This window comes from Pelodiscus sinensis, chromosome 16 (assembly GCF_049634645.1).
Source record: "Pelodiscus sinensis isolate JC-2024 chromosome 16, ASM4963464v1, whole genome shotgun sequence".
NCBI classification, from domain to species: domain Eukaryota; kingdom Metazoa; phylum Chordata; order Testudines; family Trionychidae; genus Pelodiscus; species Pelodiscus sinensis.
This window is the reverse complement of record NC_134726.1, coordinates 34,176,339-34,203,782: the sequence shown is the minus strand read 5'-3', so window position 1 is coordinate 34,203,782 and position 27,444 is coordinate 34,176,339. Positions and strand designations below refer to the sequence as shown.

Here is a 27,444-nt window from a genome sequence, read left to right as displayed (position 1 = left end):
CGCTGACTCCTACCGTGTGTGAAACTGTAACCGGGCCAGGCAGAGAAATGAGCTCATGCCGGCCCTTGCCAGGCACCGCGTCTGAGGAGCAGGATGGCCGCTCTGCCGGCCCTGGATGGGGCATGCAGAGATGCTCCCTCCTGTGAGGTTAAAATTCAGGTTCTTCCTTTGCAATTACCCTCCCCCAGCACCGGAGCCCTCCCATGGCAGCGTTGGCAGATCTGCCCTAGAAGGCTGTTGATCCGAGGAATGGCCCTTGGGCGCGGCGCATGCCGGTGGGCCCGCGTTGGTATGGTTTGGGGTGGCGCAGGGTTTATCTCTGCGATGTGGCTGTGGGGGTTGTGAAACCTGCCGCTAAACAGGCCCTTCAAATGCAGTTGCACAATCTGGGTTAATCTTTTTGCATGGGAGAAAGGCCCTTTCCTGCAGGTGCGTGGGTCTGCCTGCCCCTCCTCTCCCTGGATGGGGAGGCTGCTAGTTAGAAACCTTCCACCAGCGGTAGCAAAACGCCTGCTAAGGCCAGGCTCGCACAGTGACCGACACTGGGGCACAACACCCTCGTGGGAGGAGCAAACTCCTGTGAATGAAGCTACACGTGTGCTTGAGCCTCGGCAGAATCGGGGCCTGCGAGTGTCCGTCCACGGGATTCATGCTGCCTCCCAGCCCCCTAATCTTGCATAACCTGCCCGACCGCTGCTCCGCTCAGGATTGGCTCCCAGGGCAGTGTGGGGGAGGCAGGGGGGCAAGAGAGGCTGCTGCCCGCGGCAGACCCAGGTTTGCTGCAGACAGAGGCTGCTCCGTAGGATGCTGGCACAGCCTCTATCCGTGGCGAGCGCAGACCCCTGCATACAGGGTCTGCTGCTGTTCTGCGCTGCTGCCTCTGATACAGAGGCAGCCATGTGGGGCGGCGGGGGGCTCCCCGGTGTGAGTCCCCAGGGACTATCAAATAATCGTGTGACCGCTAAAATGCTGCGGTTCCACGACTATTCGATTACATGGGATCTAACATCCCTAGTTACAGTAAGTCCCGCGCTGTTGGAACAGCCTGTCACATTGGTGCATTTGGCAGGGATCCCGGAAAAGGGGCCGTGGGTGGTTCCCCTCTGCGGTGTGGGGAGGGTGTTAAGAGCACAGGATCCTACCGCCCCGTCTGGATGAGAAACCCGTTTCCCTGCCCAGCGGATGCCCAGCGTGGCTCTTTCTCTCTCCCGCCTCTCAGGGTGGCTATTTTCCGGACCACGTGAAGTCCATGACCAGCTTGCGATGGCTGAAGCTGAACCGGACCGGCCTGTGCTACCTGCCAGAGGAGCTCTCTTCCCTCCAGAAACTGGTGAGAGTGGCCTGAGGCCGGCGGTGCCCAGACTGGCTGCTGGGTGCTCCTTGGGAAGCTGCCTTTGGGGCAGGGGTGCGTATAATGCAGGTGAGCGCATGGAGTCGTTGAGAGCCCGCGGCAGGCTTCAAACGGAGAGCAAAGGGGCAGGTAGACCCAGTTGAAAGCTGCCCCTACGATCATTCTACTGGCTCGTTCTTCCATGGCTTTTCATCCATGCTTCTCTCCAAGAGCTTTGCAAAGGTTCTCTCCATTCCACAGCTGGGGAAACCGAGGCACAAGGGGGCGACGTGGCTTACGCAAGCTCACTGAGTCGGCCAGTGGCCCAGCCAGGAATAAAACCCTTGTGGTTTGGACTGGTGCTCTACCTGCTACACCCACTGTCTCCTCTGCAGTGCATTCCTGCAGGTGTACACACACACACACACCCTCTCTCTTTCTTTCTCGCTCTCTAAGGACAGCCTGCAAAGGCTCTTTAAATTCCATTCCCTGTCCCCTAGAAATGCCAGGCGCATCAATCCCACTTCTTAGTTTTCCTGAGCCCTCACGACTTGGTCCAGGGGCTTGAGGGTGGAACTTTAGCAAAGACAGGGATGCTGGAATGAAACCAAGAGCGGAGTTCCCCTCGGCTGGGCGCTGCGCAGTCTGTCTCTCTCTCAGCCGCGAGGCTTTCCCTGTCTTGTGAGAAGAGGCCTGTGGTGGATTCCCCGTCACTTGAAGTCTTAATTTCAGCGGGGCATCTTTCTAGGAGATCTGTTGTCGCTCACTCAGCAGTTCTGGGCTTGCTGGGGGACCTGCTCTGGGGTCCTGGGGGGCCTGTCTCTTCTCCGGAGCTCAGATCAGGCAATCCAAAGGCCTTCGAATCAGTGCATTTGTGTCAACTTTACTAGTTCTCCGTAGAGCCTCCCTTAGTAGATCAGTTCTGAATAGCTAATGGTGCCAGCAAACTCGCTTCCTTCCTGGCCTGCTGTCTGCTATAAAGCAGCAAAAACGGTCTCCAATCCCCGTTCGTTTTTTTTTCTTCTTTATAGATCATCTTTAGCGGAAACCCTATGACCAAAGCCCCAGTGAATCCCATTGCCCGGGTGACTCCTGCAGCTAGCCTGACATCTAGGACAGCAGCGTGTGCATCCCCTCACTCCTGTGAATGGTTTCCGGATGTCGGTGTGATGACTAGGGATGTTAGACTAGTTGACTATCCAATAAGCATTTGTTTATTGGATAGGCTTTTGACTAGCTGACATTCCCCCTGCCCCCTCTCTATCCCCTAGGCCATGCCAGAACCTGCCCCACCACCTTACTCTCAGGGCGCCCTTCATCCTGCCTGCCCTTGGAGGGGGGGCGGGAGGGAGGGACAGCAAAGCAGGGGTGGGGAGAAGAGTACGTCAAAGCGGTAGCGCCACACAGCAGCACTGCCACTTTGAAACTCCAAGGCGACCGTTTCAAAGGGGCAATCACCACATGACTAATCCATGGATCACAGCTGATCGGTGGATCACGGATCAGCTGGGAGGTGGCTGCCCCTTTGACACTGCCGCCTCTGCACGTTTCAAAGGGGCGGTGGCTTCTTGTGCGTTTCAAAGCAGGTGCCCGTGTGCAGCTCGGAGTCAGCGAGCCGTCCCGCTGGCCCCAGGCTGTATGTGGAGTTCTGCAGTCCTCCTTTGAAATGTACAAGAGCTCCAGCAGGGGCTCTTGCATGTTTTAAAGGAGGAATGCGGAAGTGCCTATCAACTAGTCAATGGACGTTCCGTCGACTAGTCAATTGACCACATTTAAACATCCTTAGTGATGACAGACATGGGGCATGTTTGCTCGTCGGCATCTGCAAGAGGGAAGCTTTTGCTGAATATAACGGGCGAGAGGCAATGGGCTTAAATTGCAGCAAGGGAGGTTTAGGTTGGACATTAGGAGAAATTTTCTAGCTGTCAGGGTGGTTAAACACTGGAATAAGTTGCTGAGGGAGCTGTAGAGTCTCCCTCACTGGGGATTTTTAAGGGCAAGTTAGACACACACTGTCAGGGATGATCTAGACTCTAGATCCATGGTCACCAACAGTCGATCGCGAGGCCTCGACCAGTCGATCGTGAGGTGTCCTGTCTGCCCCGCCCCCATTTCCCTCCCACCTCCGAGAAGCCCCACTACCTACCTCAAGTGAAAATGGAGGTAGTGTCGGCTTCCCGGCGATTCCAGAAGTGCACTAGCTGCTCTGCCGGGCGTACTGCGGGAGGGAGCATCGGCTCCCTGCACCGTACAGGAGGGGTGAGTCAGCCCTGGGGAGGCGCGTATGGGGTTTCCCAGCACACGCTGGGGGGGGGGGTCGGCCTTTGGGCAGGCGTGCACGGGGCTTCCCTGCGCCAGGGTCGGGGAGTTGGCTCCAGGGCAGGCGTGCACAGGGCTTCCCTGCGCGGGGGGTGAGGTGGGGTTGGCCCCGGGGCAGGCACGCGTTGGTTTCCCTGGGGAGGGGGGGGAATCCTGGGAGGAGGCAGATGCAGGGGACTCTCTGCCTCCACTGGCACCCTGCTCCCCAGACCCCGCTCCTCAGCCACAGAACTCTGTCCCCATTCCCATCCCCACTCCCTGAACTCTGTCCCCACTGGCACCCTGTCCCCAGCTGCAGAACCCTATCCTCTGCCCTCCCAGCACCCTGTTCCCTCTTCCCTGCCCCCCACTGCAGAACTCTGTCCCCACAAAATGTATCATTATAAATTCCTTCATTTTAGATTTAAATAGCATGAATAAAAACCAGACCATTTATTTCATAACTATAAACACGTGATTTTAATTTTATGTATCGCATAATTTAAAAATAAACTGTTTATCAGAGTGTGTAAGTAAGGGCTGGGGATAGCAAGTGATGGACAGGAGAAGAATAGAGAGGGCAGGGCTTCAAGGACGGGGCAGAGCTTCAAGGAAGGGGCGGGGCGGTAGATCTTCGCCTGTTCTGAGATTTAAAAAGTGATCTTGGGTGTAAAAAGGTTGGGGGCCACTGCTCTAGATGGTGCGTGGTCCTGCCATGAGGGCAGGGGGTTGGACTTGATGACTCTCGAGGTCCCTTCCAGTTCTAGGAGTCTCTAAATGGCCTTACATGATGGATTCACCAACCCTTTCATTTCTGTCTGTAACCAAACTAAAGTGGTTCAGTCAATTTCATCTGTGTTCTGTGTCTGTCACTTTGTAGCCCGCATCCCTCTGAGGTTCCCATGTGCTTTCTCTACCACTGTGCCTAGGTTTTAGCACTTCCCATCCACAGGGCTCAAAGAGCTTCACAGAGGCAGCCCGTCTCTTGCCAAGGCATTCATCTTAGCCCCTCACAAGATTTTAGCATAGTAATCCCCACAACACGGCTGGGGGCAGGGACTATGGTAAACTGAGGCACGAGGCGGCTCAGGAAGTTTGTGGGGAATTGGTTGAACCTGAGTTCTAGCAAGGCCACCCTGCTGCGCTAGCTGAATGCGGCCATGTTCGGGTTGCGGTAGGGGGGATGTGTTTTCAACAATCCATCACAGTTTCCGAGGGACTGATGAAAGCCAAACGCTGGGGACTTGTCTGTAGCATCCACCGGCCCCGTGGCAGGCTAGGGCCTGTCAAACCCACGTTTTTTGCCCAACTAAGCCGGCGTGGCTGGGGCTGGAGTGAAGACACCTGCCTGTGTTCGGCGCACGGTTTGGTCTCTAGCTCTTGCCGGGGTGACAGAAGCAGGAAGATCTTTTGTTGCTCTGTGGAGGCACCAAAACACAGGAGTGGGGGGGTGGCTTGGGGCCAAGAGCGGGCTCCCGCTGTGTTGGGTGCTGCACAGCGTCCGTAGTAACCCGTCCCTGGGCTGTCCCTTCCCGTTGGGTTTGGTAACCGGGGCTCGCTCTTCGCTTTCCACACAGGAGCACCTGTCTGTGAGCCACAACAGCCTGACCACGCTCCACGGAGAGCTCACCGGCCTGCCGTGCCTCCGGGTGAGTGACCTGCGCCGGGTCCCGCTGCCCCAGGCGTGGGCGTTCCTCTTCGGCGGCCAGCCCCTCGCTGGCCCTCTGCTGCTGATCGCCCCGGGCGTGACCGTGGGTGGGCATCCCTGGCTCCCTTGCCAAGTCTGGACCCGGGGCTGCCCCGGCCCAGGGGCTGGCCTCGTCTGCAAATACCAGCTAGTCCTGCCCGCAGACGTCCTGCACTGCCTCTCTCCCCGCTCTGCAGCTCACCCCGGAGGAGAGCTTAGCCCCTGAAAACCAACCCTCCCTCCTCCCGGCCCCTCCCGGGAAGCGGATGGGGTGAAACACTGCGCTCTGCTTGGGTAACTTCCTGACCCGCTGGCTGTGCTGTAACCCGGCCAGCTGGCTTCCTGGCCACGCTCCTTCGAGGGGCCGGCCCCTGGGTGGCTGTCGGGCGGAGCCCGGCTGCAGGGCCTCTCCAGGGCTGTGTGGCTGGGGAGCATAATCGGAGCGGGGGGTCTGGGAGTCCAGACTTGCCACGGACTCTGTGTGCCCCCATCATGTAGAGCCCGATCCCGCAGCCATCGCTCGCTCACACGGGACATCTCCCTTGAGGCAGGGCTGCGAGGCGGAGCCTTTCCCTGCCCCATGCCTCAGTTTCCCCATGTGCCAAACGGGGATGTTAGTCCTTGCTGAGGGGCTGGCTGGGGGCGGGTGGTTCCTTGGGGTGGGCTGACGCCCAGGGGAACTGTCTGGGCAGCCGCGGCGCTACAGTGCCTGGGTACGTTGGAACAGGCTGGAGAGAGACGAGCTGTTCGATCCAGGGGTCCCATGCTCAGCCCCAGCTAACCCATCCCGGGGGGGCCGCGTTGTGCTTGGACACCCCTGTTTGCGGGTGGTCCCTCCTGGAGCTGGTGGAGATGCAGCCTGGGCCTCTTCCCCGGTTGGGGAGGGAGGCTGGATGCTCCTAACACCCGATGTCACTGGATGATCTCGGAGGAGCTCGCAGCATGTGGCCCTGAGAAGCTGAACAGGCTGGTCTCCATCCCCCTCCCCCGACCCACGGCTTCCCTCTTTGGGCTTCTCTCCTCTGATCCCGCCCAACCTCCTCGCCCTCCCGCTGCTGCCCTCTGCTCAGACGCCTCCTGCTCACGCTTGGTCGGTCGCTTCCCTGCTCTGACCCGGGTGCTGAGTAAGGGGCACGCGGAGACCTGGCTGTGAACAGCTCCAGAGCCCTGACTCTGCCTCCCTTCCCCTTTTAAGGCAATTGTGGCTCGAGCGAACAGCCTGAAGAATTCCGGCGTCCCCGACGACATTTTCCAGCTCGATGACCTCTCGGTGCTGGTATGTGCTGCCTGTTCCCTCCGGGCTCCTCCCTGCTCTCCTCACCCCCTCCAGGCAGTGTAGGAAAGAAGCAGAGAGATTCCCACAGCCTCAGGGGGGAGGGGAAGAGAAGCCTAAATCCCCTCGTTCCATCAACCCATAAGAGAGGCACCTGCCTCTGCCGCTGACTTTCTGTGTAACCTCTGGCAAGTCCCTTTGCGTGCCCGTGCCCCTTTTGAAATGGGCATTATGCCGATCTTTCTGAATTGCTTTGTCACACTTTTATTAAGGGCACATTTGTAAGTGGTTTAGTGCTATACAGGGTGGATAAACAGGGGTTTTGGTTCCTCAGTTATTCAAGTCCAATAGCACACAAGGTGGCTTATAAACTGTGGCTTAGAACGATCTCTAACCCCATCTACTGATGTACTTTTAACCACCTCTAGGCCTACCCGCATTTGACTTACAGTTTCAGTGGATATTAATCAATGTTTATTTTTTAAGCTTTGTTTAGATTTATATTGGTTTTAATGTATCCCAGATGCATGAAATCATGGAGGGAGGGTGTTGGGTCAGCCAATAATTATTTAATGACCGTGGATGTTGAGATTCAAAAAGTTTTGAAACGGTTAAAACAAATTGCTAACCTCATACCTCAATATACATCACAAGTGACTATACTTCCAAGTCTAAGTTCTCAAGCAGCGATTTTCTGACTTTGCCTCTCTGCAAATTTTGAAGGTTATTCCCCGATTAACCCTTTACAAATGTATCCTTGTCGCAAAGTCTGGCCGTAGGACATTCCTGGCTGTACAGGCGCCAGCCCATTACTGCAGGGGGAGCCTGTTAAAAAGTGCCTAACTCCCATTGGCACTCCATGGGAATGCGGAGTGTGACTTTCTTCGGCAGGTTCGACAGTCCCACGCCCGGCTGTTGCCGATAAGCCACGTGCTCTCCAAAGAACCCAGCTGTGTGCACTAGGGTGGTTTTGTTATTGGATCGTCTTTTGAAAGGGACAGGCTGGTGGCTTGGGGACAGGGCTCTTCCTCTGTGTCTGTACAGCACCTAACGCAATGGAGCCCAGACTGACAGGGACGGTCGGTTATTAGTGTGTGTATTATGCTAACGCTCACTTTGGCCTCCAACTAGGGCCTAAGGACATTACTGTAATGCACCTAATCACCTACTTGACCTCGGAATTCGTCTCCATTTTAAAGCTGATCTAGTCGACCCAGGAATGTCCTTGGGGATTCCTAACCTGTCTTTTGTAAACACCACGATCTGGCAGAGAAATAAAGGGGAACGTCCAATGAGCAGCCTCCATTTTGGTGTGCCACACCAAAACCCCCAGGGGCCCGACTCTGAGCGGCGCTGATGCGTCCTCGGAAGAAACTGACGCAGGACAGCTGCCCCCGGCTGCTGCTGTGTTGGAAAGGGCAAAGTTCGTGGTGTCCTTGTGCCTGGCTCGGCAGGTAGCAAAGCTCACGGCTGGGTTGTGAAGACTAGAGGCTGTGCCCTGGTTTTGGATAGGGGCACCAAAGGGGGGCAGGGTTGTGTGCCGAGGTAGGTGCAGTCCTGGGTCATGTTCCTTGTCAGCTGGGCACTTGGGCGGCTGCTCAGGAGAGAGTCCAGTGCTGCCCCACTGATTGGCCCGCTGCTGGGTTTGGGTTTCTGCTGGTGGTGCACATTCTCACATGCTTTGGTGCGCGCGACAAAATTTATTCCGCACCTGTGTGAAAACAAGGAGAGGTAACATTAATCATGGTACCCGCTCTCAGTGCATCATCCAGGGCATGCGTTTGCCCTCAGACCTGGCCGTTCGGCAGCATGGCCAGCCCTGAAGAGCCTCGCAGTGGCGGCAGGGGGCTGATTCTGGCTGTGGGAGGCTGTTGCTGGGCGGGTCGCTCTGTGTCAGCTGGAGGGCTGCTCCTGACGGCTCTCTTGCTTCCCGTCCCCCAGGACCTGAGCTACAACCAGCTCACAGAGTGTCCCCGGGAGCTGGAGAACGCCAAGAACATGCTTGTGCTCAACCTCGGCCACAACAGGTGGGTTGGCCGATCGGGTGTTCCGGCCCAGCGGGGGCAGGGGGCTCCTTGGCTGGGTGCACCAGCTGGGCATGCAGGTGAGACGTCCTGGCTAAGCTGGCAGGAGAGCCCTGCCAACCAACCCCCCTCCCTGACCTGGGGCAGGCCTGGCCGCTGGCGCTGATGCCGTGGAGAGAAGGGATCTGCTACGAGGGGCGCGTAGAGCAGCCGATCCCAGCGTGTCGGGTTCCAAACAGGCCGCTGCAGGGAGCCCTCCTCTGCTCTGCCTCCTGGGCAAGGCGCGCGTGTCCCGTGCGGCTCACTCCCCCTGGAAATGCCCTCCCTCCCCGGCCCGGGGAATCCCCTGCGGCCCTGTCCACACCCGGAGGATCCCCCTTTGCGTTGCTGCCAGGCTGGGTAACAAGGCTGGGTCCCCTCGCTCCGCCCTGTTGTGCCGGGCAGGGAGCTGAGCGCGCTCTGCTGTCTCTTCCTGGGGACCCGGGGCATGTGTCTGCACCCAGCCAGGCGAAGCGGGGGGACTGCCGGCGTTCCCTGTAAGCGGAGTGCGTGGGCGGCTGCTCAGGAGAGATTCAGGTGCCACCCAGCTGACTGGCAGAGCGCCCACAGTCAGCAGCAGGTGTGTCCATGGGTGGTGCACGTCTCTGCATGCCTCGGTGCGCAGAACAAAATTGATTCCGCACATGGGTGGGGAAAAAATTAGACTGCTGCACGTGGCGCCAATCACAGCTGCGAGGCTGCAGCCACCCAGGCGGTACGACCCTGGCCAGGCCCTGGGTATGTTCTGGAGCAGCTGGCCCATGCCCCTTCGTGACTGTGGACGTGGCTGATTGCAGCCTTGACGCCCCCTCGGGCGCCGGTTCCACTCGGCCGGCTCCCGGGGAGGCATTGCTGCGGGCTTTGCAGGATGAAGCTTTCATCCGACAGTTGTCAAGCCGGCAGAGCGTGACAGTGTCGGCGGTGACCCGGTTTCCTATTTAACCGACTGTGAACACCCCAACTTCCCAGCCTGGCACTGCAGGGTCCCTGCGCCCAGCCCCGTCCCTCCCCTCCCCCGGCCGGTAACCAGCCCCTGCCTCGTCTTCCCCCTCCAGCATCGATACCATCCCCACCCAGCTCTTCATCAACCTGACGGACCTGCTGTACCTGGACCTGAGCGAGAACCGGCTGGAGAGCCTCCCGCCCCAGATGAGGCGCCTGGTGCACCTTCAGACCTTGATCCTGAACGACAACCCGCTGCTGCACGCCCAGCTCCGGTAGGTCGCGGGGCTCAGGCTGCCTTGGTGGGGGGAGGCAGCCGGCACTGTGGGGGGGGGGGGGGCAGGACGGGCCAAGAGAGGCCCCGTTGGCTGGGCGCTCTTCGGGCCGCTCTCCTGCGCCTTGCTGGGCAGAGCCTGGTCTGGCCTGGGCCCCGGTGTCTTGACTGGTTTGCAGCTGCACTGGGCTGGGGAGGCAGAGCCGCTGCCGAAAGGCAACCGAGGGGCTTTATTCCCCGCTCAACACCTGAGAACCCAGCCTGCTGGGCCCCTTCTGCAGTGAGCCCTTGGGCGAGGGACCTGGCCTGCGGCATCGCTGACACCAGCCCTCCCCCGCTCGCCGCCTTAGGCTTGGCCTCCAGCCCTGAAGTCTTTCAATGGGCCCAGTTTCTTGGGCCTCGTAGTGCCGGCCACAGCCCTAAAGACTGCTCCATCCCTGGGGCCCTGCTCCCAGGGACTCAAACCCACAACCCTGCCCTCCCCAGGCCAATGCCCTATCCCCAAGGCCACTCCAGAGCCCACCCCACTGCCAGTGGGTCCCTTGTCCTGCCTTCCTGACGCAGGAGGCAGCGAGATCCCTAGAGCAGCCTGTGTTGGCTGCTCTCTGCATAGCTGTGGCGGGCACAGGTCCTGCCGGCTTGCTTCAGCCTCGGCCCCCCAGCACGGCCTCTGGGAGGGCTCCGGCTCCCACGGCCCGGGGCACCCTTGAGCCTTCCCCGCACGCTGCCGGAGCCCGTGTGGAATGGGCTCGTGTCCCGGCTGAGCCCAGTTTTACGCCTGTGCTGCTTCCCCTTGAACCAGAGCTTTGGATGCCGGGCTTGGCCCAGGCCTGGCCGTGGCTCTCCCCTCACAGCGTCCCCCTTTCCTCCCCCGTGAAGGCAGCTGCCCGCCATGACGGCTCTGCAGACCCTCCACCTGAGGAACACGCAGCGCACGCAGAGCAACCTGCCCACCAGCCTGGAAGGCCTGAGCAACCTCGCCGGTGAGCCAGAGACCGGGGCTGAGGGGAACGGCCCCTCTCCGGCCCTCCTCCCGGCCGCGGCTGGGCAGCGCACGAGGCCTTGGAGGGACGCCATGCGCCGGAGAGAGGCGTCCCGCTCCCAGCGAGCCGTTGGCAGCTCAAATGCTGTCCCCGGCACTGGGCAAGCGGTGGGTGCGCTGTGGGCGCGTCTCCCAGGGCAGGGCCTTCAACTCCGGCCTGCCTGAGCCCGTCGCTGGCAGCTCCCTCTTCCCCGATGGCAGCCCGGCGACGGGTGCGAATTCCCTGGTCCAGCCGTCCCACCATGCAGTGCGCTGGGGCTGAGGAAATTACCCAGAAGGCCCTGCTCCCGCTAACGATGCAGAGGAATTGGCCTGCAGTCCCAGAGTGCACCGGGACACCCCCCGGCGGAGGGGCCTCTTGCGAGCAGGAGCTGCCGCGTGGGACAAGCCGTTGTGGGGACGAGGGAGGCAATTGCCTCGGGGCCCCGAAATGGTGCAGGCCTGACCCCATTGTAGGTGGAGAGGGGCCAGGGAGGGGGGCTGCCTGCCCCGTCCCCACGTGTCCCTGCTCGGTGTCCCGTCCGGGCGCTCACAGCGCGGGTGGAAGCCAGCGTCTCTGGGCTGACTGGGGCCCAGCCCCGTGGGCTTCACTTCCCCGCCCGCTCTTCCTCCCCAGACGTGGACCTCTCCTGCAACGAGCTGAGCCGGGTCCCCGAGTGCCTCTACACCCTCTCCAGCCTGCGCCGCCTCAACCTGAGCAGCAACGAGATCGCGGAGCTCTCCCTCTGCATCGACCAGTGGACCCAGCTGGAGACCCTCAACCTGTCCCGCAACCTGCTCACCTCGCTGCCCGTAGGTCACACGTCCCCCCTCCGTCCTCCCCCCGCGGGGAGCTGGCCCGGTGCCTCCCGGCCGGCTGCCCAGCACCAAGCTCAGCCGGGGGGTCGCGGTGGCTTTCACGGGCGCTTGGCCGCTGGCTTGTGACGCTGCGACAGCCCCAGCAGGGTTACAGCCCCAGAGGCCAGTCCCACCGTCCCCCTGTCTCCTCGGACTCCACAGGCTTGTGCTTTGCTCACTGAGAGGGGTCCCCATTAGTGCCCCTTGCAGTCTGTGACCCCAGGAGCGCCATGGTGCTGTTGGGGAAACTGAGGCACGGAGCGGCTAAGTGAGTTGCACAAGCTGCTGGCCAGATGCCTGGGATGGTGGGCCCTGTGGCCCAGGCTAGGGGCGGCCCCTGATCCGTGGCCCGTCTCTCCCCATGTCCAGTCCGCCATCTGCAAGCTGATCAAGCTGAAGAAGCTGTATCTGAACTCCAACAAGCTGGACTTCGACGGCATTCCCTCGGGCATCGGCAAGCTGGCCAGCCTGGAGGAGTTCATGGCCGCCAACAACAACCTGGAGCTGATCCCCGAGAGCCTGTGCAGGTGGGTCCCCCACCTGCCGCCCTGGCCGGGGGGGGTGGCTCTGGAGGTCAGAAGCAGGATCCTCCCCATCGTCTGGGCGCGTCTCCCCCGGGGCCGCTGCGTGGGGATAGGGCAGCAGGGCTGGCTGGCCCTCTCCGTCCCGACGCGCCTTCCGGCTGCCGGTTACCCGCCCGCCTCGCGGGACTCAGCCCCTCCGGCCCTGCTGCGTGTGGAGCTCACCCGCCAAGCGGCCGACGAGCCCGCCCCAGCCCCGCCAGGCCCTGACCCCTTGCGCTGAGGCAGGCGTCTCTGGTGCCCCCGAGGTCGCTGGGCGGGAGGAGCAGGCGGGCGCGTTCTGCGGAGGGGCCGGCAGGGCTTTGCGTGGCTGGCAGGCGGAGCTAGCCTGGGCGCGGAGCAGCGCCCGGGTGGGATGGGACAGCCACCCCCCCGCCCGGGCACCAAACCTCTCCTCCGTCTCCCTCCAGGTGCACGAAGCTGAAGAAGCTGGTGCTGAACAAGAACCGCCTGGTCACCCTGCCGGAGGCCGTTCACTTCCTGACGGGCATCGAGGTGAGGCGGGGGTAGGGCGAGTTGGGCCTCCGTGCTCCCCCTGCGCCCCCGGCCCCGCGCACCAGCGGCAGCCGGTCTCAGGGGGTCCCTGCATCCTGGGGGGCTCAGGCTGGTGGTGGCGGAGCGCAAGGCTCAGCCCCTGACCCCACCAGCCGCACCCTCAATGGGCCGGATCCTGCACAGGCGGGGGAGGTGCTCTGCCCCTCGCCAGCCGTGGGGCGGCCGAGTTGATGCAGGGGGCTGGGCCCGTCTGTCGCAGAGGCTGGGAGCCTAGACCCATCTGGGAGCCAGGTCGAGGCTCTAGGCAACCACGCAGCAAGGGGTCTAGCACGCAGGGGCTGTGGGGGTCTAGCCTGAGGCCAGGTCCTGCTGAGCCGGCTGCCCCGCGCCCTGGCTTAGCAAATCCCTGGGCGGGAGCTGCTACAATGGAGCTGGCTGAGCCCTTCGCTCCCCGGCTGCCCAGCGGTTGGTCTGGGGTGCCCAGCCGGTGCCATGCTGAGGGGGGCAAACCTGGATCTGCCCCGCTGGGCCCTGCCTGGTGTGGAATCCCCGCCTACCGGCCCTGCACGGGGGGAGGGGGGGAGATGGAGAGTCCCTCTGCCGACGGGGCCCATTCCTAGGGGTGCTGAGAGCGTCAGATCTGTTCTGAGTGGCGCTTGGCTCCCAGGCCGTGGGCCCTGCTGGCTGGATTAACCCTGGGCCCCGGCGTGCCCACTGCTGGGCATGGCTTTCCTGTGGGCCGGGGAGGGTTGGCATCGCAGCGTCTGCGACCCCGTCAGGCCCTGATCCTAACCCCGCTGGGGCAGGGGAGACTCCCAGCCGGTGCCAGGGTCTCTCTCGTGGCTGGTGTTTGGATCGCCTCTCTGTCGCGGGCCCTTGCAGATCCTGGACGTGCGGGAGAACCCCAACCTGGTGATGCCCCCCAAGCCGGTGGACAAAACCTCCGAGTGGTACAACATCGACTTCTCCCTGCAGAACCAGCTGCGCCTGGCCGGCGCCTCGCCCGCCACCGTCGCAGCAGCTGCGGCAGGTGAACCAAGGGGCGATTTTGGGGAGGGCGGAATGTCCCGTCCAGCTGAAGCCTGGATCTCTGGGAACCCCGGACCCTGGGAGCAGAGAACCGGAGGGCACCTGGCCAGGCGATTTTTCTCCCCCCCCCCACACCTTCCCCCCTCTGGGCCGAGAGTGCCCCGTGGAGCAGGATCCCACATGCAGCCTGGGCTCTGGAGAGGGGCTGGTGACTTCCAGGCTGTGGCTGCCGGTTCTCACCCCCTTCGTCCGTGTTCCCAGGGAGCGGCACGAAGGACCCCTCGGCCCGCAAGATGCGGCTCCGCCGGCGCAAGGACTCGGCGCAGGACGACCAGGCCAAGCAGGTGCTGAAGGGGATGTCGGACGTGGCTCAAGAGAAGAACAAGAAACTGGAGGTAGGGAGCGGGGGCAGGGTGTCCGTCCGTTACACACCCAGACCTTCACCTGCGGCTTCTCGACGGCAAACAGCACGGTGGGGCCCCATCTCCGCTTGCCCCTTCTCCCCCTCGCCTGCCTCCCTTCACGGCCCATGTGCATCCACCCCCGTCCCAGGCCAGCGCAAGCTGTGGGCGCTCCGTGCCTCTGCCAGTCCGGCTTGGCCATCGGGGCACCAGCCTCGCCCCTGGGGGCAGACCTCACTGCATCCTGTGGGCGTGGGGTATCCGGACAAGGCTGCCCGCCTGCCAGGGCTCTCCGCCTGCCGGGCATTTGCTGACAGATCAGCCACTGGAGAAGGGCTGACCCGGCCTGCCTGGGCAGCTGTGCTCAGCGCGGTCCCAGCACAGCCGCTCCCTGGCTCCCCTGAGCCCAGGTGGAACCGAGGCAGCAGGCTGGCTCTCGCTTCTGCCTCGTGCGTGGCCGGCCAAGCTCCCTGCAGGAGGGTCCGTGGCTGGGGAGGCCCGGTGTGACTGTCCCAGGCCCCGTTTGCCTCCCATTCCGGGGTGGGCAATAATTTTGGATGGGGGGAGCACTCCAAGATTTTGGTAAGTGGTCAAGGGCCACAGTTTTCTAGGGAGGGGGGGCAGGGTCTGGGGCAGAGTTTGGTGCAGAAGGGAGCTCCGGGTAGGGGCTTGGGGTGCAGGTGGGAGTGGGAGATTTTAGAGGAAGTTTGGGTCAGAAGGGGGTTGTAACCCGGAGCAGGGGAATGGGGGGCAGGGTCTGGGAGGGGGCTGGGTGCAAAAGAGGATTCTGGCCTGGGGGAGGGATCTGGGGGGGGTGCAGGGTCTGGGAGGGGGGCTGGGTGCAAAAGAGGATTCTGGCCTGGGGGAGGGATCTGGGGGGGGTGCAGGGTCTGGGAGGGGGGCTGGGTGCAGAAGAGGATTCTGGCCTGGGAGAGGGATCTGGGGGGGGGTGCAGGGTCTGGGAGGGGGGCTGGGTGCAGAAGAGGATTCTGGCCTGGGGGAGGGATCTGGGGGGGGGGTGCAGGGTCCAGGAGGGAGTTGTGACCTGGGGGAGGTGGGTGCAGAGTATTTAGGAGGCGACCTGGGGCAGGGAGTTAGTGGGTGGGTGCCAGAGGCAGGCTCTGGCAGGAGGCACTTACCTAGGTGGCTCCCGGCCAGCAGCCCTGCAGGACCCTCAGGCAGCCCTACCGCCTGCAGCAGCCCCAGGCAGCTCGGAATGGCTGGCTCCTGGTCAGTGGGGGCTGAGCGGTGTTTTGCTGGGGGGCAAGGGCAGTGGGCAAAGTCTCCCCCAGATCAGCTCAAGGCGGCGTGGGGCTGATCTGAAGCTGCTGGCTACTCTGTGCCTGAGGGCCCTGGTGGGGCGGCCCGTGGGCCGGGTCCTTAGGGTTGGTGGGCCGGATTCGGCCGGGGACCGGATCTTGCCTTCCCCTGCCCTAGCAAGATCCTCTGTGCGGGGGATGCTGTGGAGTCCAGGCCTGGGAGAAGCCCCCCCGCCCTCACCTCTCGCCCCCCCGCCCGGCAGGAGAACGGGGACGTGAAATACACGGACCTGAAGACGCGCCGGTGGGACCAGAGCCTGGAGAAGCCGCAGCTCAACTACTCGGAGTTCTTCACGGAGGACGTGGGGCAGATCCCCGGCGTCTCCGTCTGGCAGATGGAGAACTTCGTGCCCACCCTGGTGGACGAGGCCTTCAACGGGAAGTTCTACGAGGCCGACTGCTACATCGTGCTGAAGGTACCGGCGCCGCCCTGCCCTGCTGCGAGCTGCCCGGCGTCCCAGGGCAGAAAGGGGAATAGGATCCGGGGGTCCTGGCTCACTACCCCCTTCTCTGACCACTAGGCCACATTCCCTCCAAGGGGCAATGAGGTCCTGGTTCACAACTCCCCCCCACTCCCTCCTCCCACCCGCCTGCTCTAACTATTAGGCCATGCTCCCCCTGAGCTGCAGATAGAACCCAGAGCCCCGTGCTCGGGCCACGCTCCCTCCCTAGGCTCAGAGGGTGCCTTGGGAAGGGGTTTAATACGGTGGGCGGGAGATGGGACAGTCCGAGGTCCTGCCCTCCACGGGCTCCCTCCAGCCTGTCCGTTGCCTCGAGACGCCCCTACCTCCACTCCAGCTTTCTCATGTCGATCGGGCCGTGTCCCCTCGTGGGATGTGGGGGATGGTGGACGTGGCTGCAGAGGGCGTCCCAGTGCCGGAGGGGTGGGGGGGGACGTGTAGGTGGCCCAGGGAGGGGGGATACCCCCACGACCTGCTCAGCTTCCCCCTGCGACCGCTCTGCCTGTGGGCGTCCCCCCGCAGACGTTCCTGGACGACAGCGGCTCCTTGAGCTGGGAGATCTATTACTGGATCGGGCAGGAGGCCACGCTGGACAAGAAGGCCAGTGCGGCCATCCACGCCGTCAACCTGCGCAACTACCTGGGGGCCGAGTGCCGCACCGTGCGGGAGGAGATGGGGGACGAGAGCGACGAGTTCAACCAGGTACCCCCCGCCCCGGAGACCGACCCTGCCTTCTTCCCCCCTCCCTCCGCCCCGGGGGCTGCTAGCTCCTCCGCACAGCCCCCTCCGGACCAATCCGGCCCTGGACAGACGACACCCTCCCCCCTGCCTTCCTTCTCCTTTCTCCCCCGCCCCCAAGCTGCCAGCTCCTCCGCACAGCCCCCTCCGGACCAATCCGGCCCTGGACAGATGACACCCTCCCCCCTGCCTTCCTTCTCCTTTCTCCCCCGCCCCCCGGCTGCCAGCTCCTCCGCACAGCCGCCTCCAGACCAATCCGGCCCTGGACAGATGACACCCTCCCCCCTGCCTTCCTTCTCCAGCTGCCCTGGGGCCGGAGAACGTGGCGCCCCCTGTGATGGGGCACAACCCCCAGCCGGCCAGGAGGGAGGCGCAGAGAAGCCCCGTGCGGCTGGCTGACCCCTTGTCCCCTCCCCCGTGTAGGTGTTTGACCACGAGATCTCCTACATCGAGGGGGGCACAGCCAGCGGCTTCTACACCGTGGAGGACGCGCAGTACATCACCCGGTAAGGCTTCCCCCCCCCTCCCGGGGTGGGAGTACGGGGCGTGCGGGCACAGAGGAGCTGCCTGACTGGAGCAGAGCCCAGGCTTATCTCTGGGCCCAGCCCACCTCACCACTGTCCCCGAGAGCCCAGGCCCTCTGGTCTTGGACATGGGGTGAGCTTGTGAGCTCAGCTGTGGAGATCCCAGATTCAGTCCTGTCTGCTGGGTTGTCCTGTGGCAGTGAGTTCCAGAAGTTAACCCCCCCCGCCCCCCAAAACACACACACACCTTGATCTATTGCGAGCATGTTGCCAGCGAGTCCCCCAGGGCATGCCATCACCCTGGTGCCCAAGTGGGGTCCAGGTCTCTGTGGGCGGTGGGTTCCTTTTGTGGCCCTCTCCCACTCAGCCCCCTGGCGTGCTGCCTGTCCTTGCAGGCTGTATCGGGTCTACGGGAAGAAGAATGTTAAGCTGGAGCCTGTGGCGCTGAAGGCTGCCTCGCTGGACCCCCGGTGAGTGCGGAGGGAGGTCGGGACGCTCGGCAGAGCCCCGGCAGGGAAGTGCGGTCGGACGTGCCTCCCGTGGGACACGCAGGGGGCTGGCCTGCTGGGATAGGGGTGGTCACCTGCAGGCCCCCGTCTGGGAGCAGAAGCTGCAGAGATCAGTGATCCAGCCTGGCCCCGGGTGACCATGGCCAAGGTACGAGCCACGGGGCTGCCAGCCCTGCCCTGCCTCCCACGGGGAAAGGCTCGGGGGCGGCGATGGAGCTGACTCTAGAACTGGACTCGCCCAACCGGGCCTTTGCTGGGCGTGTTGGCTGCCAGGAGCTCTGCCCCGACCGGCTACCGGGGGAGGGGGGAGGGCCAAGGGGAGGGACGGGTCTCTGCCACTGTGCCCCCGTCTCAGCGCTTGGCTTCAACCCCTCCCCCCCTCCTTGGCCTTCAGGTTCGTCTTCCTCCTGGACAACGGCCTGGAGATCTCCGTGTGGCGGGGGAGCCAGGCCACGCTGAGCAACACCACCAAAGCCAGGTACCACCCCCAGCGGGGGGGCGGGGCGGGGGCAGAGCCAGGCTGCGCTGAGGGGGCCCCCGCACCAGCCGCCCCCGCCGGGGAGCAGGGTGGGCGCCGCCCCCGCCGGGGAGCAGGGTGGGCGCCGCCCCCGCCGGGGAGCAGGGTGGGCGCCGCCCCCGCCGGGGAGCAGGGTGGGCGCCGCCCACGCCAGGCCGGACTGGGCAGAGGGCCTGGCGGGACGTGAGAGGCGCCTGCCTGCCATAGCCCCCCATGCTGACCCTCTGCCAGCCTGGGCTGGGTGGGGGATCCTGCCATCCCTGGGCAGGGCGAGCCCCACCCGCTGCCATCTGGCCTCCCGTGCGCCCCCACAGGCCGGGGGCCCCTCCCCCAGAGCACTGCAGGCTGGGCCTGGGGTCTCACTGGAGTCTCTCCGGCCCCCTCCCCTCCCCCCCCCCCCCCCGTGCAGGCTCTTCGCCGAGAAGATCAACAAGAACGAGCGGAAGGGGAAGGCGGAGATCACCCTGCTGAGCCAGGGCCAGGAGCCCCCTGAGTTCTGGGAGGTGCTGGGGGGGCAGCCCGAGGAGATCAAGGCCAATGTCCCGGACGACTTCCAGCCGGCCAAGCCCAAGCTGTATAAGGTAGAGAAGCCCTCGCAGGCTACCCCCCCCCACCCCCTACTCCCCAGGCCCTGGGATGGACTGGGCCCTGCCCGGGGGGACCTCCCCCCCCCCCCCATCCCCCTCAGGGCCCTGGAACTAATGGAGCCCTGCCCCACAGGGCTCCCCCCCCCCCCCCGGTGCCCTGGGACAGACTGGCCACCCCCCTCATCCCCCCCGCTCCTCTCCCCTCCGCTCAGGTCGGCCTGGGGTTGGGCTACCTGGAGCTGCCCCAGATCAACTACAAGCTCTCGGTGGAGCACCAGAAGCGGCCCACAGTGGACCTGCTGCCGGAGATGCGACTGGTATGGCGGGGGCGGGGGGTCCCTTCCAGCAGGCTGGCCGGGGGGGGCTGTCTCCGCTAAGGCCGCGGGGCGGAGTGGGGGGGACTGGCCTGGAGCTGGGGCCCTGCTCAAACTGCCCTGTCGCTTCAGCCAAGTGGGGGAGCCGCTCCCTGGGCGGGGCTGGGGGGTGGGCCAAGCAGTGCCCCCTCCCAGCAGAACGGTTCCCTGGTGTGGGGCTGGGGGGGCTGGGGGGTGGGCCAAGCAGTGCCCCCTCCCAGCAGAACGGTTCCCTGGTGTGGGGCTGGGGGGGCCGGGCAGGGCCAAGCAGTGCCCCCTCCCAGCAGAACGGTTCCCTGGTGTGGGGTGGGGGGGCCGGGCAGGGCCAAGCAGGCCCCCTCTCCCCAGCAGAACGGTTCCCTGGTGTGGGGTGGGGGGGCCGGGCAGGGCCAAGCAGTGCCCCCCCCCCCCAGCAGAACGGTTCCCTGGTGTGGGGCTGGGGGGGCCGGGCAGGGCCAAGCAGTGCCCCGCCCCCCAGCAGAACGGTTCCCTGGTGTGGGGCTGGGGGGGCTGGGGGGTGGGGCCAAGCAGTGCCCCCCCCCAGCAGAACGGTTCCCTGGTGTGGGGCTGGGGGGGCCGGGCAGGGCCAAGCAGGCCCCCTCTCCCCCCAGCAGAATGGATCCCTGGGGCTGGGGGGACTCCCTAGCGCTCTGGCTCAGCTGGAGTTGGGGACTGTCAAGAAAACGCCTCCCTTGTGTGGGGGGAGGAGCAGGGTGGGGCAAGAGGCTGGGTGGCTCCTGCAGGGAGCAGGGCTTATCCGTACAGCTCCCTCCCCTCCTGCTTAGCTCAGGGTCCCTCTGGGGGGGGCGGGGGGGGCAGATCCCAGCAGGGGCCAGGGTTGGAATTCCCCCCCGCCCCGCTCAGTCCCTCCTCTCCCGCTGCAGCTGCAGAGCCTGCTGGACACCAAGGCCGTGTACATCCTGGACTGCTGGTCGGACGTCTTCATCTGGGTGGGCAGGAAGTCCCCGCGCCTGGTGCGGGCGGCCGCCCTCAAGCTGGGCCAGGAGCTGTGCAGCATGCTGCACCGGCCCAAGCACGCCATGGTCATCCGCAACCTGGAGGGCACCGAGTGCCAGGTACGGGGGGGGGCAGATCCCCGCTGTGCTCGGCTCCAGGTGCCCCTCCGTGGCCCGGGGCTGGCTGGGGGCACGTGCCCTCTGCTCCCACGCCGGGGGAGGGGTGCCCCGTGTCGCTCCCTCTGCCCAGTGCTCTGCATTCGCACATGCTGGCAGCCTGGGCAGCGCTGCCTAGTGGCACCCGGGCACCAGAGCCCCGTATTTCTGGGCTGTTGCCGGAGCCTGGCTGGCTGATGGCCCCTCCGCTCCTGGAGAGGCCAGTGGAGCTGCGGTGGGAGTCGGGGGCTGCTCTGCAGGGACAGTCTGGGTCCGTCTAGTCTCCCGTCTGGCCGTGCCGGAGCTGCCCTGCAGGGCCGGATTCCCCTCCCCCCACCGGAGAGGCTGAAGCGCCCCGGGCCGGCGTCTCTCTCCTCCCCCCGCGGCAGGTGTTCAAGGCCAAGTTCAAGAACTGGGACGACGTGCTGAAGGTGGACTACACCCGCAACGCGGAGACGGTGCTGCAGGGCGGGGGGCTGGCCGGCAAGGTGAAGAAGGACGCGGAGAAGAAGGATCAGATGAAGGCAGACCTGACAGCGCTGTTCCTGCCCCGCCAGCCCCCCATGGTGCTGGCAGAGGTGTGGCACATGGGGGGGGGCCCGCGGGGGAGTCGTCTGGGCCCTTGTTCTCCCGACCCGGCAGGGAGGGGCGGGGACTACCCTTAGGCAAGGGGGAGGGGGCAGGCCAGTCCCACTGCATCTGGCCAGTGGAAGCATTGGCCCTACACGCAGGGGCTCTGCCCCACAGCCTGGGGAGGAGCCATCAGGACCGGGACTGGCCCCAGGGTCTCCTTGGCCGCCACGCAGAGCACTAACCACTAGGCCAGCTTGCCACCAGTGGCTGCGTCGCCCTCACGGCGCCTCATGCAGGCCTCTCTCGGCGCAGGCGGAGCAGCTGATGGAGGAGTGGAACGAGGACCTGGACGGCATGGAGGGCTTCGTCCTGGAGGGCAAGAAATTCGCTCGCCTGCCCGAAGAGGAGTTTGGCCACTTCCACACGCAGGATTGCTACGTCTTCCTGTGCCGGTAACATCCCCAGCCTCTCCGGGCAGCCCCCTCCTCCCCAGATCCTCCCCCGTTCTCATTTGTCAGCGCCCCCCTCCCCAGACTGTTCTGCTGTCGCTCCCCCCCAGTGGGCGTGGCCAGGGGCGGCTGGGCTGTGGGGCCCGTGTCACTGGACCCCCCTGAGTGGGCGTGGCCGGGGCGGCTGGGCTGGGCTGTGGGGCCCCGTGTCACTGGACCCCCCCCGAGTGGGCGTGGCCAGGGGCGGCTGGGCTGGGCTGTGGGGCCCCGTGTCACTGGACCCCCCCGAGTGGGCGTGGCCGGGGCGGCTGGGCTGGGCTGTGGGGCCCTGTGTCACTGGACCCCCCCCCCCGAGTGGGCGTGGCCGGGGCGGCTGGGCTGGGCTGTGGGGCCCCGTGTCACTGACCTCCCCCCCCGCCCCCCCGCTGGTAGGTACTGGGTGCCGGTGGAGTACGAGGACGAGGCGGAGAAGAAGAAGAAGGGCGGCGGCAGAGGCGCTGGGGCGGAGGAGGAGGAGGAGGAGGAGGAGAAGCAGCCAGAGGAAGACTTCCAGTGCATCGTGTACTTCTGGCAGGGGCGCGAGGCCTCCAACATGGGCTGGCTCACCTTCACCTTCAGCCTGCAGAAGAAGTTTGAGAGCCTCTTCCCCGGCAAGCTGGAGGTGAGCGCTCCCCCAGGGAGCCCCCCCGCCCCCAGCCACATGGAACATCCCACGAGCTGGGCTGTAGCAGGCAAAACCCCGCTCCCCAAGGCCGTATAGTCCCTGCGGCGTGGGGGGTGTTACCCATCCCTGTCCCAGCTGTGGGGCTCAGCCTTGGAGCCTCCGGCAGATGCTGACCCCTGGGGGGTGTGGGGAGGACTGGAGCTGGTGTGACACGCGTCAGGCCCGTGTTGGCTGGGGCAGGCGCTGCCAACCTGCCCTGGCAAACTGTGGAGGCTCCAGGCTCGCTCCTGCAGGAGCCGGCGAGGGAGACTGAGCTCCGGTCAAGCCGCTGGAGCATGCGGCTCAGCCTGCCTGGGGTCAGCCGAGCTCCTGGGCTCGCCTGCAGGGGGCGCCCTGCTCCTGCCATGGCTGCACCTCACCTGGCAGCTGGGGCAGGGTCTCATTTGCATGGAGATACCCAGCATGCTTTGCTAGCCAGTGGCTCTCCCTCCCTGGATGGCTCTGCCCATGTGCTGGGGTCCCCTCCGCGGCGGCCGGACGCCTCGAACGCTCTCCCCTTGCCCCCAGGTCGTGCGCATGACCCAGCAGCAGGAGAACCCCAAGTTCCTGTCTCACTTCAAGAGGAAGTTCATTATCCACAAGGGCAAGAGGAAGTCCAAGGAGGACAACCTGCAGCCCAGCCTGTACCACGTCCGCACCAACGGCAGCGCCCTCTGCACCCGGTGAGAGCCGGAGGGGCCGCTCTGCCAGCCAGAGCCTGCTCCTTGGGGGAGGGGGGGGCCGGCCGGGCAGGGATCCAGGCGGGGGCTGAGAACGCCTCGTCTTCCCCTTGCAGGTGCATCCAGATCGGCACCGCCGCCAGCCTGCTCAACTCGGAGTTTTGCTTTATCCTGAAGGTGAGGGGCCCTGGGGCTGGGGCGCCGCTGGGGGCTCCGTGGGCCTGCGGCTGCGACCGCTCGTGTCGTAGCCCAGGGTCTGCACCCAAGCACCAGATCCCCCTCTGCAGACGTGGGGCGGCCACGGCCCCGCCCTTTCGACAGTGAGCCTTCCGGCGCTACAGCAGCCCCTAGTGGCCAAAAGGTGTAACTGCCGCACCACCGCAACAGAATGGATTGTTCTGCAGGGAGAAATCTGCGGGGGACGTGAATTCTGTGCCTGTTTCTTTTACTTAAAAAGCAGGAGGCTGTGATTCCCCTGCCCTCCCTCTCCCCTCCCTGTTCTGGCTAAGGAGGTGGAGTCCCTGGAAACTCCCTGCTGCCACCTTCTCGTGGCTGGTCCAAGGAGGCACCAGCCATCCAGGGCTGCCATTGAAGGTGCTGGGTGCCTGGTTTCTTCTCCCCACAGCTCATGGGCAAGGAGCAGCTGGAGAGAGGAGGAATGGAAAGCTTGGGGGTGTGGGGCAGGACCAGCTGTGTGAGGCGGCTCAGGGGAGAGAGTCCAGCGCTGATCAGCTGAGCACCCACAGCTCGGTTTGTGTTTCTGCTGGTGGTGCACATTCACACAGGCCTCGGTGCGTGTAAAACATTATTCTGCACATGGCTAGAAAAGATTAGTGGGAGCATTGGTCAGGACTTGCTCTGAACTCCTGGCTTAAGCCAAAGCAGCAGATCCCGCCGCATGGAGCCTCCCTCTGCCCTTCTCGGAGGGCCTTGGCCCCTGTTGACGGGACTCCATCAGCTTGTCCCGCTTCTCCCAAGGGCTCTGCCCCTGCCTGACGGGCTCTCCACGCCCCTAGGTGCCGTTCGAGAGCACTGATAACCAAGGCATCGTCTACACCTGGGTGGGCCGGGCCGCCGACCCCGAGGAGGCCAAGCTGGCTGAGGACATCATGAACCACATGTTCGATGACTCGTACAGCAAGCAGGTGAGGCGGCTTCCGCGAGGGCACTTCCCCGGGGCAGCCTCTGTCTGCCCAGCCCAGTGGCTGCTCCTCAGCAGCGCTCTAGGCCGGGTCAGGCCAGCCATGGCTCTGCGGATGGTGGGGGAGGTCTCCGGCCAAGCCTATGGGGGCTGAAACCTCAGTGCGGGGAGGCTTTGGCCAGCAGAGAGCAGCAGCTGGTTACTCCAGGCCCAGGCCAGTCCCCAGCTGCTGAGCGGTTTCCTGGTGTTGGGCAGATGCCCATGTCTGCCAGCAAAGCGGGACAGCTAATGGCAGGCTGAGCCTCCACGAAACAGTCCCTTCCCCGCCGCGTCCCCTGTAGGAGGGGAGGGCCAGCACGTGGGACTCAGGCCGTTTGGTCCTGTGAAGTAACGAGGTCCCAGGCTGGCCAGCAGTGTTCCCTGTGCACGGGGCAGCCGCTCAGGAGAGAGTCCAGTGCTGCCCAAAACTGATGAGCAAAGTGCCCACAGCTGGCTGCTTTCTCCTTGTTTCGCCGGGTGGTGCACATTGGCACACGTCTTGGTGCACAGAACACACCTTATTCCGCACATGGCTGGAACAGATGAGCGGGAACATTAGTGGCTGCTGACCCCTTTGGGGTGCATCCACAGGGGAGAGCTTGGTCCCAGTTCAGGCACCGGCTCGGGATCGGACTGTACCTGGGAGCAGCTCTTGCACTCACCCCCTCTCACCCCCCCGCCAACACCCATGGGCGCACACTGACCCCTCTGCTCTGCACCAGGTGATAAACGAAGGGGAGGAGCCCGAGAACTTTTTCTGGGTTGGTATCGGGGGCCAGAAGGCCTATGACGAAGACGCCGACTACATGAAGTACTCGCGGCTGTTCAGGTGCGTGCCTCTGGCTGTGTCCTGTGGGGCGGGAGCGGTCGCAGCCCCTGGCGGGTGGGCGGGCCAAGTCCCCGGCGTTGGCAGCCCGGTGGCTGGGAGTTTGTTCCAAGGGCTCATGCTGGTCTGGCTCCTGGCTCTTCATGCCAGCGGGATGGCCTGGTGCCAGCAGGGGGGCTGGCCAAGGCGCAGGAGCCCCTAGGCGGTGGGGTCTGCAGAGCTCAGGACCACGCCCGGTTGAGATCTGAGGAACTCGTCGCTCTGCTCGGCTCCTGCAGGGCTGGCCTGGGGCAGGGCCCCTCTTGCTAACGGCGCTTTGGCTCTCGCGCTGCAGGTGCTCTAACGAGAAAGGCTACTTCGCCGTGTCGGAGAAGTGCTCCGATTTCTGCCAGGACGACCTGGCGGACGACGACATCATGCTGCTGGACAACGGCCAGGAGGTGAGGGGTTGGGGCCGGGCCGTAGGCAGGGGATCAGCCTCCCTGCCTGTTCTGCACCCTGCAGGCCTTTGCCGCCACCCTAGAGAGCCTGGTCCCTGCCCCCCGGACCTACCCGCTGGGCTGCCTGCCCCGGATCCTCCCTAGCTCTGAGTGTCTGTTCTTCCCTGCAGGTTTACATGTGGGTGGGCACCCAGACGAGCCAGGTGGAAATCAAGCTGAGCTTGAAAGCTTGCCAGGTAAGGCTGGGCTGGAGCATCTCCAGGGGCTCCCGGGCTACGAATGGAGGCTGGTAACTGGGGGAGGGGGGGCACACTGCTGCAGCCTGGGCCTGCCCCCTGGGAGGGAGGCTCTTGCTCTTGCCCCCGGTTCCTGGGGCCTGTTGAGCTGTATGGACCCTTGACACGCTGCTCCTTGCTCTGCCTCTGAGGCTCACCCGGGGCTGCATTGTCACCGGCCTGGCGCAGCAGAGGGGTCGTGGCTGGGCGGGGCCGGTGCCTGCTCCTGCTTCCGGCAGTAGGATCGGGCCTGGCCGCCGGGAGCAGCGCTTGAGGCAACCCCTCCCCCTCCTTCCAGGTCTACATCCAGCACATGCGCTCGAAGGCGGCCGAGCGCCCCCGCAAGCTGCGCCTGGTGCGGAAGGGCAACGAGCCCCACCCCTTCACCCGCTGCTTCCACGCCTGGAGCGTCTTCCGCAAGCCGCTCGCCTGAGGAACCGCCACGGGGCCCGGACCCCAGGGAGCCTCGCCCCTGCCGAGGGGGGCAGCCGGCACCCGGCCCGCCTTTGCGGCCACCTCTTGCTCCACAGCGGGTTCCTAGTCACAGCCAAGGCCTGGTCCCGAGCTGCCCTTCTGCGGGAGAATCCCTGGGGGGTAGGAGCAGCTGCGGGCCGGCCCCTGTAGCCACCAGAGCGGGACTGAACTCTGTCTCAGGGCTGGAGGGGGGTGACATGCTGCACCCCCCCTTGCTCCCCAAAGTCACAGCCCAGCCCCTCTCAGCTCTGAGGCCAGGGTCGGTGCTGAAGAGGGGCTGAGGGTGGGATCAGCTTGTGGGGGGCTGAGGGCCCCATGGGATTATATCGGCTCCTGTTGCTGGGGCCATGAGGGATCTGCTCTCAGGAGAGGGGGTGGAGGGAGCTGCTACCTGGCTGGGTGCGCTGGAGGGGTTGCTGCAGCTTCCTGCTGAGGAAATGAAGCCAGCTCTGCCGGCAAGGGGAGGGAAAGGGGGGTGTGCCCCTCCCCTAGGCTCCACTATAGAAAAGGCCCAGTTGCCCAGGGGAGACCAGTGGGGTGCTGTTTAAAATCCCTGTTTTCCAGCGCTGTACCCAGCCTGGAGGTGCCTTGGCCTGCCCCTGCCCCCAGCCACTCACTCACCCCTGTGCTCCAGGGCCTGGCTGCTAGGGCCCCCCCCCCCGCGGGCTGCTACTGCTCCGGCCCCCTGCTGCTGTGGGACCAGGACAAGTGTTTGGGGCTGAGGTAGGGGTGTGTGTGGGGGGGGGGGGTGGTAACTCCACAGCAGGCACTTGGGCTTAGCCTAGACTTTGCCACGCAAGCAGGGCCTGTGCGCCAGCTGGTGGACTCCTCTGCCCTGGTGCTGCTGGAGTTGGTTTAACTACCAGCTGCCTTCCCTCTTCCCCCCCCCCCCCCCCTCCCGTTTTGGCTCTCGAGGTCTAGCTGCACCATTTGCACCCAGCAACCCGCTCCCAGTGCCTGGCCTGGACCCTGGCTGCAGGGCTGGGAGGCTGCCGGTCTGTGTCATATCAATAAAGATTGCACTTCACCAAGCCCGGCCGGGCCCAGCGTGACTGTCCGTTGCCTGCCGCCACCAGCACAAACAGGGATGGTGCTGGCACTTGAAGTATTCAGTTACACCAGGTGGGCCTGGCCCCGGCTGCTTTCTCCTAGGCACGGGTAGGACTGTTTTATGTGCACCACAGTCAGGAGGTGGGGCCAAGCAGGGCAGAGGCTGGAGGTTTGCTCAAGGCTGAGGGGAGGGGGGCAGGCTCTGAAGTGGGGCCCGGACAGGGGTTTAGGGTGCAGGCTGCCTCAGGGCTACAGCCAGGAGAACGGACTCTCCCCCCATTTGCTCTGGGGCTGGGGGGGAGGGAACCTCTCTCCCCACCTCAGCCCTGTGCTGCTCTTAGTGGGAGAACAGCCAGTGCTGGGTGAGCAGCGGCAGCAGGGCTAAGGCAGGGACCTTCCACACCTGGCCCCATGGATGATGC

At 64.5% G+C, this 27,444-nt stretch overlaps 1 protein-coding gene across 1 annotated transcript in view; it reads left to right on the top strand.

Annotated features, from left to right (window-relative positions):
• The window catches only part of FLII (FLII actin remodeling protein), a 28,228-nt gene extending 1,224 nt beyond the window's left edge, over positions 1 to 27,004 (top strand). The window contains exons 2-30 of the mRNA XM_075899771.1: positions 1,220 to 1,330; positions 5,206 to 5,277; positions 6,511 to 6,591; positions 8,530 to 8,615; positions 9,707 to 9,868; positions 10,747 to 10,850; positions 11,526 to 11,701; positions 12,116 to 12,273; positions 12,738 to 12,822; positions 13,705 to 13,852; positions 14,113 to 14,246; positions 15,775 to 15,987; positions 16,555 to 16,734; positions 17,194 to 17,276; positions 17,690 to 17,764; positions 18,198 to 18,281; positions 18,730 to 18,901; positions 19,120 to 19,224; positions 20,145 to 20,336; positions 20,762 to 20,950; positions 21,258 to 21,397; positions 21,827 to 22,055; positions 22,626 to 22,780; positions 22,894 to 22,954; positions 23,794 to 23,922; positions 24,680 to 24,786; positions 25,118 to 25,223; positions 25,394 to 25,459; positions 25,797 to 27,004. Coding sequence (XP_075755886.1) covers positions 1,220 to 1,330; positions 5,206 to 5,277; positions 6,511 to 6,591; positions 8,530 to 8,615; positions 9,707 to 9,868; positions 10,747 to 10,850; positions 11,526 to 11,701; positions 12,116 to 12,273; positions 12,738 to 12,822; positions 13,705 to 13,852; positions 14,113 to 14,246; positions 15,775 to 15,987; positions 16,555 to 16,734; positions 17,194 to 17,276; positions 17,690 to 17,764; positions 18,198 to 18,281; positions 18,730 to 18,901; positions 19,120 to 19,224; positions 20,145 to 20,336; positions 20,762 to 20,950; positions 21,258 to 21,397; positions 21,827 to 22,055; positions 22,626 to 22,780; positions 22,894 to 22,954; positions 23,794 to 23,922; positions 24,680 to 24,786; positions 25,118 to 25,223; positions 25,394 to 25,459; positions 25,797 to 25,931 — 3,738 coding nt within the window. The 3' untranslated portion in view covers positions 25,932 to 27,004. The remainder of the gene's footprint in view (positions 1 to 1,219; positions 1,331 to 5,205; positions 5,278 to 6,510; positions 6,592 to 8,529; positions 8,616 to 9,706; positions 9,869 to 10,746; positions 10,851 to 11,525; positions 11,702 to 12,115; positions 12,274 to 12,737; positions 12,823 to 13,704; positions 13,853 to 14,112; positions 14,247 to 15,774; positions 15,988 to 16,554; positions 16,735 to 17,193; positions 17,277 to 17,689; positions 17,765 to 18,197; positions 18,282 to 18,729; positions 18,902 to 19,119; positions 19,225 to 20,144; positions 20,337 to 20,761; positions 20,951 to 21,257; positions 21,398 to 21,826; positions 22,056 to 22,625; positions 22,781 to 22,893; positions 22,955 to 23,793; positions 23,923 to 24,679; positions 24,787 to 25,117; positions 25,224 to 25,393; positions 25,460 to 25,796) is intronic.
• The last annotated feature ends 440 nt before the right edge of the window (positions 27,005 to 27,444 follow it).